Source organism: Vanessa tameamea, chromosome 22 (genome assembly GCF_037043105.1).
Source record: "Vanessa tameamea isolate UH-Manoa-2023 chromosome 22, ilVanTame1 primary haplotype, whole genome shotgun sequence".
Classification (NCBI taxonomy): Eukaryota; Metazoa; Arthropoda; class Insecta; order Lepidoptera; family Nymphalidae; genus Vanessa; species Vanessa tameamea.
In genome coordinates, this window is record NC_087330.1 from 7,252,428 (window position 1) to 7,262,671 (window position 10,244).

The following is a 10,244-nucleotide window of genomic DNA, read 5'->3' on the forward strand; positions in this document are numbered from 1 at the left end:
TACTGGTTACGGAAATGGTTATACGACGTTGTACGTTAGAAATTGAGAAATCTTTTAAAAGTAATAAGTGGAAGCTTGTTAATTCACAGCTAAAATAAAATAAAAAAAAGATGACAAGGGTGCTTTATTAAAAGCGGACCATGGATGCGTTCATAAGGGCCTGTTTACACTGCCTGTTTACATAGGTACGGGCCGCATGTAGATGCGTCTTTAGCAAACAGACTAAAAAAACAAGGGTTATTATATAATCCCACCAAGCCACGTTCAAATAAATCTACGTATGTGGTATATAGCTTCCACAAATATGTCGGCAGCAATATGTTAAACATGTTTTTATTGTTTGAATTTTTCATCTTTCGTGTTTAACATTCCATATGTATTTAAACATTTACTTTCGTGTATGTAATTAAAAGAGGGTGGCTTCAAAGTATAATTGGAAATACAAATACATTAGGGAATAACGTCGATTTTAAAAATCCGATGTATAAGTTTTTTTTGTATAATTTTATTGTTATAAAATCAATACGATAAAAAAACAGAATCAATTAAGCCGCAGACATTTCGTTTCACTTAGCGAGTCGTCACACTCAGTGTTGCCAACAGTTTAAAATGCCATTTATCACGGGCAGGAAACTTGGCAACTTTTATAACGGTTTAATGCAATTTTGACTGCAACCTTTTAACTATTTTCAAGAGCACTTAGCTGTGCTAAATTGAATTAGTTTTAAAGGAAGTCAGCGCAACGAAAATACATTTTCAAAGTATCCGAAATACAATGTATTTAAGAGTTTTTATTGTGATGATGTTTCTTAATTTAAATAAATAGGTATCTTTGAAAGAACTAACTGTTATTTTTTTATTCAAAGCAAGTAAAAATATGAAATATTTGAACTATTACGCATAAAAAACGAAATATCCTACTTTATTTAACGAAGTTTTTTTCCAAAATGCTCGTTATATCTTTATCTATACATAAAATTCCAACATTTTATGTATTGTGTCACACGACAGTTTTCTTGTACGTAAAAACTGTAAAAGGAAATGTCGGCGACATTGTTTTCAGCGGGGCTAAGCTTCTACATTAACCTCTCGTCGGCTGTTAGTTTACATTCGCGAGAGCACTGCAGCGCTCGTACGGTCAACAAGTACTTTTTAGGGTTGCCAATTCAAAATATAGAGGAGAGAGGGGGGAAGGACGTACTTATAGCTATCGTTATAATTAAATTATATTATTAAATAAGAGACAATTTAAAACATTGATAATTGAATTAGAATCCATGGAATCTTAAGGTTTCATTTAAGAATACATTCATATTTGATTTTGTAAGATATTTTAATGAATTATAGATACTTACTTATCAATACATGAACTGTTATGTTTGAAAGCGTTGCATAATGTATTAAAAATATAACCACCTGTTACTTATATTTAATTATCGGAAAAGAATAACTAAGGAGGTTTTTATCGGCGTACTTATGAAATGACGATTAAATAAAACCTTATAATAACTATTTGAATAAATTTGATTCTGATTTTGTTATAAGCTTGATGCTTCACGTAGAACTGTCATAACAGATTTATGATGAGACTTCTCCAAGTTTCATGTTTCTAAAAGCCATTACGTAGGTATATTTCGGTTTAAATAACTTAATAATTGTGTGTTTACAGTACAATAGTTACTAATTGTATGTATTTAAGACATTTTAATAATAAACAATGAAGCTCTTTAATGATAAAATATAATTTAAATGTAATTATCATTTTCATACGGAACCTTCGCACATCAACTACCTAACAGTTCAAACAAGATTACGTGAAAAATCCAATTTAAAAGGCACCAACCCTGAATGGAAATTTGGTAGCTTCGTGTTTCAATCTAAATTATACTCTAGATGAAAAACGTAGGGTTCAAATTGCCACTTTCAAAGGGCGACGTTTTCAAGAAACGTTTTGTATTCGGACGTCACCACGTGTTGCCCCGGGTTCAAGGCTGTGTCGAAATGGTGAACGTTAGAGGCACCAAATATCAAAGGTTTTAGAAGACTTTATTAGAGATGGGGCACAGAATACTAAACATCTTTTCGACAATGGAAGTTTCCAGAAAATATTTATGATCGAAACTAGAAAAGCATCTTATTTTGACTAGAATCGGATGAGTTATATTAACAGTTAATTAAATTAAGATGTTCAAGATAATAGAGTTGCTGGGATAATCGGTACTTATTTGTACTGAAATTGAAATAATACTTACGTACCGGTTTTTGACGACAGACTCCTTATTTGGATAACATAAGGTATTAGACCTTATTTCAATTGATGATGATACTTTTATGTCTATTTAAAAGTGTCTACGATTGCAAAATTATATTAAACTCGAGTAATAAATACAATTTACCTTAAATATTTAATGTGAATCATATATAATATAAGTAAATTCATTCAAAATTTTCAAATAAATACGGTCATATAGCTCATGTCTTCAAACGCTTTCCGATTATCCGAACGGCCAATTCAATTCAATTCATTTAATTTAAACAGTTACGCATGGATATTATTACAGATATTTATTTCAAGATATTTGAGATTTTGCGAAATTATCCGAAACAATTTTCATAAAACCATAGTCATCACAACTGGGGTTGGGTATCGATCTCACGGCCTATAGCAAGGAGGGGCCTGTAGGAGGGGTTGTTTTGAAAAATTGGCACCCAACGAATAAAACCTTCTTACAAGCGAACACGCCAATTTTAACCTTAAAATCGACATTATAAAGTACATATTGGCATTTATTTTAATCAAAAGGTTTGTATATTTAGCTCTGCTGAAGTGCGATATAAATTCATTCTTTCTATTATAAGACTTAAAATACTTCTTACATTATAGAATTGTATTTATAAATATAAAATAGGTATACAATATAAAACTTAGTAATGATAATAATAAATACATTGTTAACATTTTTGTAATAACTTACCGATAAATATTGTTTAGTTAAAGGTGATTGATTAAATAGTGCTGTGTCTACTTCCTTCAAACGTCAAATCACAGATGACAGACAGAGAGAACTCTGTTTTTAGCTTAACAGTCGTTAGATAATGTGTAGGTATATGTAATGCGACCCTGATATACATCGTTGTGTTTGAAAATTCTATTAAAGTTATTAAAAAGAACCGCCAAGGTAACTTGTTGGCAAAATAACAGAATTATGGTAAATCCCATTTAGTGAGGAACCCCTGTAACATTATTTCGACCCAACCGAGGGCTAACAATTTATAAAAGGCCAACGGGGAGTGACAGAGAGGCGGGAAACGGCTGTCACCACTGTCAAGCGAAAATATCTATGGACGGAATAGGAAAAAACTAGAAATGTCATAATATTATACTGTATCTTGAGCCATGTACACATGTGTAGAGTATCAAGTAATTGTCTATGACATTTAAAATTACGTCAAATCGAATTGAAATTCAAATCATAAACGTTTTAGAACATTTTAACCCTTTTTTCAGTTTTTTGTATAGGCATGCCATATCTGGCAATCGATGCATAATATGTATCTGTACTTCCAACATACATCATTTCGATTGGTTGATCAACTTATTACTTTAAGAAAAAATCAAGACAAACTTATTATTTGAATATTTCAAATATTGAGTAACACTTGAAAGTTGCCTCAATCGTGTGTATTAAGCTTTACTGGACCCTTTGCGTTTTTTCGAGGGTTGGAATAAAATATAGTCGGCAATGTACAGGCGATTCTTTTGGAGGCCAGAGCAATAATATTATGACATATTACCTCGCACGACCTCTTTCAAAGCCTTTTTCTTATTTTCCTTTTTCACTTTTTGTACGTATAAAAAGAAAAATATTTTCACTAGTTTTGTACATACATAACTTTCTCAGTATGTATTTTACTTATATTTTGATATTCAATTGATATAAACAATATTTTCAAGCTATAAAATATTTTTAGGAATTCTCAAATTATACCAAACTTAAACACGAATCTTTTAAGATTCAATAATCAATGTATAAATACATAGAAGTATAACACTGATTATTTTATGCCTAATCTAGAACGGTCTTTACAAATGTATTAACTATATTTATTTCATTAACTAAATTGAATTCCATTTAAATAATAACAATATCTTAAAATCATTTTTGCGACTCCCGCCTTTGCAAAGAGCGGGAAAGGACGCCATATTGCCGTCGCCATGTCGGCGGAAGTGCCGCGCACGTGAGCGCTGTTTCCGGGAGCGTTCCGTTCCACGCAGTTCAATGTCACAATATTGTCTACGGTTCAATTAATTGCTGTGTTAACTTTAACTTAATTGATAAATTAATAATAATTCGTTACATAAATATATTTGAGAGTAACGTGGCTTTATTAATGTAAAATAGGTCGGTATCATCGTTTAGCTTGGTGGGTCGTAAGTTCTAACAAGACACTAACATTTCCTTTCTTATACACACTATCACAATACATTTAAACACACACAAATTTACTCATACCTTCACTTATTAACTATTATTTTTTGCCACCATCAGGTATGGTTTTCCAACCGTCGCGCGAAATGGCGACGGGAAGAGAAGTTACGTAGCCAGAGGAGAGACGCACCCGCTTCACCCCCCGCGCCGCCTGCCCGCCTACCCCTCAATGGAGGCTTCAACTCCATGTACAGCCCCATACCGCAGCCCATTGCGACCATGAGCGACACTTATAGGTAAGGATCTTGATCAATATATCATACCAAATATTATTATTAATTGATGTCTGAAAATCTATGACATAACTATAAAAAAACTCACTGACAAACCCCATCTGGACCACCGCAAATCAGGTATTCTACTGCGATATACTTTAATTGCTCTTCCAGTTTAAGAGGTGGTAAGTCAGTGTAATTAAAGGCTGATAGATACTAGAATGACAACGTCAGGAAAAGCACAAGAAAAATAATTTGGCATCAAAAGGTAACCACTTATTAGAACCACTGGACCAGGTGGCTCATTTGACCTAATCTGTAAATAAATTTAAAAAAAAACAAATCAAAGGCGTCAACAAGACATCTTTTTTTTATCTGCACTGTATTAAATTGAATACTTGAATCGAATATCTCAATGGTTTTTTTCTTGGTAGATTGGGTGAGGTTATTTTTATGTTAAATTAAAATATATTTAATTTTAATATTGGTGAGCTTTTAAAATAAGACGTTGACACTCATCAACATAAATGTTTTTCATGTTGTGTCCACACAAAGCCTAAAAATTCTAGGTAGTAATATCGATATCATATTCGTGTCTCATTACAATTTGTAACAAAATACTGCTATTACCGAATTTTCCAAGTGGAATTTTCCAATTATAATTGCTATAAAAGATTTAAGAAGGCGATGTCAAGATTTTTTTTAATATATGAAATTATATATTATATTTATATTTTAACTAGCTTTAATAATACATCAATAAAATAATTGTAAATGAATTCCAAATGACTATTTTAACATTTAAATACAAAATAAAACAACTAGGCTAAGATCTCAAAAGTTTGTTATACTTCGCGTCTTACAAAATGAAAATGAATGTACACACTGGCGCCATCTATTATCTAGAGGTGGCACTAATTAAATAGCGCGAGAAATCGGGCGGCAAAGGTCGCGCCTCCTTGCGTTTCCCGCCACTGCACCGAGACGCTCCGAAGTTGAGCGCCGAAGGTCGACTTTCCACTTGGATTGATTTTTAATAGTGAATCTACGGGCTTTAGCTTTTGTCGAAGCAAATTAACTTAGTGAGACGAGAAGTTTCCTCTTTAGCTCGGTCTACGGTATAAATTTATCACATCCTCTTTATTGCTTTTCGAAAATTGATTTTGTATACTTTATTTCTGATAGAGTAAGAGTTAAATTTCTCATCTATTGAATTTATAACTTAATATTTTTTTAATAACATATCTTAACCTAAATCAGCCTATAATAGCTAGGTCTAATAAGTTAAATGTCACATAAAGTTAAATGGCTAACTATCTGTTAATCGTCTATAAGGCAGTCAAAATAAAAATAAACCAGACCATAAACAATTTGGATCACTTCGTTATTTATAAAGATGCTGTTACCTTGCTTTTTAATTTATTGATAAATACAAAATGAACTTTTTCTATATTATAATATAATCAATTGTATACTTTGTGGAGTCAGTATAATCCATAGCTAATATTAATTGTATATCACATATTGAAAGTATTATTTATAACAGCTCAATGTCGGGTGGTCTGTCTTCATCGTGCCTACAACAGAGGGACGGCGGGTATCCTTACATGTTTGGTGACGTACTGGGTAGTGGAGGCTACTCTCGAGCGCCGGCAGCGCACCAACAACACGCAGCATATTCCCAACCTCAAGCAGCAGCCAGCACTGGTAAGTTATCTAATCCTTTATCACACTATATGCTGTTCTTCTATTAAAATTCTTACGTATGCTATTAAATATATGCAAATGCGTACCATTTATCAAGATATGTTTCGATGTAAATTTAAATCGCTACACTCACACAAATCCACTTAACAGTTTTTATTATCTAATATTACGTGTTTAAATGTCATAATATCGAATAGTTTTTTAATATAAATAAACGGTTTTATACAGTTACATATCTTTTCTGGTGCGAATTGTCAGGAGAAATTTTCATTTAAAGGACATTTGTACACTTTTATTCTTTACTTTAACACATACACAGAACACTGTTATAACAAAGAGCCGATAAAATCAAGATTAGGTATATGCCCGATCAACTAACTAGATACATTTTAAAACAACAACATAAAATTCTTTTATATTAATAACCTGAAATACAAAACGAATTCAATATTAGTACTATAAGTAAAATGTCTACAGCCTCACTGGAAACGTAACAAAATCGTCGAAATCAAGCCTTGGAAAATATTTACCAACTTCGTAATAAAATGTAAAAAACGCTGACTCAAGAGCAAGGGGCGTCTGGCTCACAAGACCGCGACATGACGGGGAAACAAAAAATAAAAGGAAAAAGTGGAAAAAAATAGGAGCTCGAGCCTCGATTGGATTTGCCGTTGTCTGTTCCTTACAAATGGCTTTTAAATTGATTTTGAATATCGAATTCCTTTGTTAACAAATAGTAGACCTGAACGAAAGCACTTACGTAAATTTTGCCCAAGGTTCTTGCAATTCTAAATGAAATGTAACTAGGTCTTATATTTCTTCAATTCCCGCCGCGTAAATACCCAAAAGTAACAAACATTGTTGATTTATTAGTATTCAGCAAAAGAACAAACTGCTAGGCGCTGGCGTTTCCATTGTTTTAAAAAGCTATAACTTTTCCACTTGATATTATATATCATGTGGCGGACATTTTTAGCCGTAGGTGGCGGAAAGCGGTATGAATTATTGTTGTTTGGGGCGTTCGCATTGTTCCACTGCAGAGTTTTCAGCAGTAGCCGCGAACAAAAGAGTTTTTCACAATTCAAAATGCACGCTCTCGTTTCATTTACTCTTTTACGCTCTTTCGACGGGTGCATTTCCAGCTTCGTGCGGTATTAAATAATACGGATTTATTCTACTTACAGCTTTTTGGCGTCGGTCTTTTGCGATTTTAATCAGTACTTTTGTTTATCATTCTTAACGTTGAAAAGAGAGATTAAAACTGAAATTTCACATAGCTATTAGTACCGAATACTAAAATTTTAGTGAATTGAAACATTTTCTGAATTCATATCACCTTATGAATAAATACGATATTATATGTGCAATAAAAGCAACATTTCAAATCTAACGTTCGCCATAAACAAGAGGGTGGTCATAGACACAAACCATTGACTAAATGAGTCTCGGCGGAGCTGTTTAAAGGCGATAATATCGTGTAATGAATGTAAACGGTACCCTTCGCGACGGAACGGAAAATGTTATCGCGAGCTCGCACGCGGTGGGGGCACGATATAGAATTATGTAGCTTGAAGCCAGACGGTTGTAAATAATGTGCGATAGATCAGCTCATGTTCAGAGCGAGTTATTGAAGGGTTTTGTTGTTTTAAATATTATAAAAATAATCAATATACTTTAACCACTTCAAAAATTGTATGTTCAATATATATTATACCAGATTGCATTTCTTATTTATGAATAAACTTCTAGAAATCTCTGTGAATATATTGATGTTATAAGAATAAATACCTACTTATTTGTTGGTTTACCTATAATATGAACAATCTTAATAATTCATTCGTACAGGCGTGATATGAATTATATTATTATATTAATGTAATCAGATATTAGTTGGCACGTTATAAGCCTCAATCAAATTTCATCATACATACGAAACATAATCTAATACGAAACCTATTAACGTCATGTATCGGTATCGGCCCAGCCATATGTCTAATAGGATTCCAATTGCATTCAGTTTATTACACACAATCGCGTTATCTGGACACAGTATGCTTGCAATATAGATACCGCTAGTCATAAAGCTATTCACATGCGCCTGTATATAATGCTAGGCACACGTGAATAGGGAGCTTATACACTCGAAGAAGCGTTCATGTTTTACCTAATTGTTTTTGCTCAAATAAGCTCATCAGAATTTTGTTTTTTATTAATATTATGTTTGATTATATACGGTTCTATGATTATATGTTGGATAGTAGTAGTCTATTGAGTGATAATTATTTAATTACAATAATATTTTTTATAATCAGCTTTCACAAACTAATTTGACTTTAAAATGAAATTATCCAATATAATATCATAAAATGTAACGCATTTATGTAATAATTTATAATAAATATTAAGATATAATCAACAAAGTATCGACGATGTTAAGGAATTTAAATTACATTTTAATAACCAGTTCCCCTTTTCGTAGGTGTGATATCAGCGGGTGTGAGCGTCCCCGTGCAAATACCTTCGCAGGGGCCGGACCTCGCATCGAATTACTGGGGACGGCTTCAGTGATCTCAGCTCTTCGGGTTCCCGCATCGACTTCTCTCGATGCCTGAGAACCCGACTAATGTACCGGAGTCGCCATCTAGCGGTGAAATAGCGCACAACTACGCCGACTCCCACTTGTCTATGAACGCTCTCAACATGACAGCCGGCCATGACAGTACCGTTTTGGCGGGAGAAATGCCAGAAAACAATTCAGTGTCATAAACATGAAATGTGTTTTAGTGTTTATTTAACGCAATATCCGGTGAGTTTTTCAGTGTTTCGATGGTGCAACTTATTATTTATGTATAAATGACGTATGACTTACGACTAAGCAACTGATGATGTTCAAAAGTAGTGGTAAGTGATGGTCGTACACTCTGAGCTATGTTGCATTGCTACCATACGATATAAATACGGTTATTATAATTTTGCTTATAATATAATAGTGTAAATTTCAAACTTGCAGCATGTTTCACTGTGTATGATCAATTATTAAGCTAGAACGACAATGGAAAGCGTACTGTAAATATAGTTAAGCGCCATCTATTGTCGGGTAGAGAAAGTTTTCTCCTTAAAGAGTCTGGAGAAATTAAATGTAAATTGTTTGTGCCAACGTTTGTAATAATTGAGTGTTACGCACCCTTTGCGAGTACAACCCTTTATTTCTTTGATGTATGCAATGGGGGTGCAAAATATTAATGCTATAGAGAAAAACGTGGCAATAAGCTTCGTTACGGCGATTTGTTTTTCACCCCTTCCGCAGAACAAATTGTCATACAAACTAAGTATGTTTGTTGTATATTTGTATAATAGTAACATTAATAGATGTTGTAATGTGTTGAAGTCGCAAATTTACACTAGTACACCTCGAAACGAATTAATTTATTTATTACGATAATTAAGGAGATGTTGCTGTGATTAAAATGTAGGTAGTTAGATTTATTTTGACACCGTTTGGAATATTTTGGGATCATATAATAAACGAAATTCAAAGTATTGAAATGTATACATAATTCACTAGTGATGCAGCACAATTTCTCATGTTATATTTGAATATGTGTAAAAATATTAATATATTTTTCATTAAAATGCAATACGGACGGAGTAGGTGTGTTACAACTAGTTTGAACATAAGTGTAAAATAAATTATTATTCGATTCTAAGTGCATATAGATTGAGGAGGTTACAGTGAAATTTATTAATAAATATCGCATTAACCATTATTTTATTGTTTTACTACGAACCCATTAATGAAGCGTATTTAATAAAACAATTACCAGATACAGTT

General features: G+C 32.8%; 1 protein-coding gene across 2 annotated transcripts in view; it reads left to right on the forward strand.

The window, feature by feature from the left end:
• LOC113397640 (paired box protein Pax-6) overlaps positions 1-10,179 on the forward strand; it is a 52,988-nt gene extending 42,809 nt beyond the window's left edge. For both annotated transcript variants that reach the window (XM_026636057.2, XM_026636059.2), the window contains 3 exons: positions 4,551-4,726; positions 6,252-6,412; positions 8,892-10,179. In XM_026636057.2, coding sequence (XP_026491842.1) covers positions 4,551-4,726; positions 6,252-6,412; positions 8,892-8,980 — 426 coding nt within the window. In that variant the 3' untranslated portion in view covers positions 8,981-10,179. The remainder of the gene's footprint in view (positions 1-4,550; positions 4,727-6,251; positions 6,413-8,891) is intronic.
• The last annotated feature ends 65 nt before the right edge of the window (positions 10,180-10,244 follow it).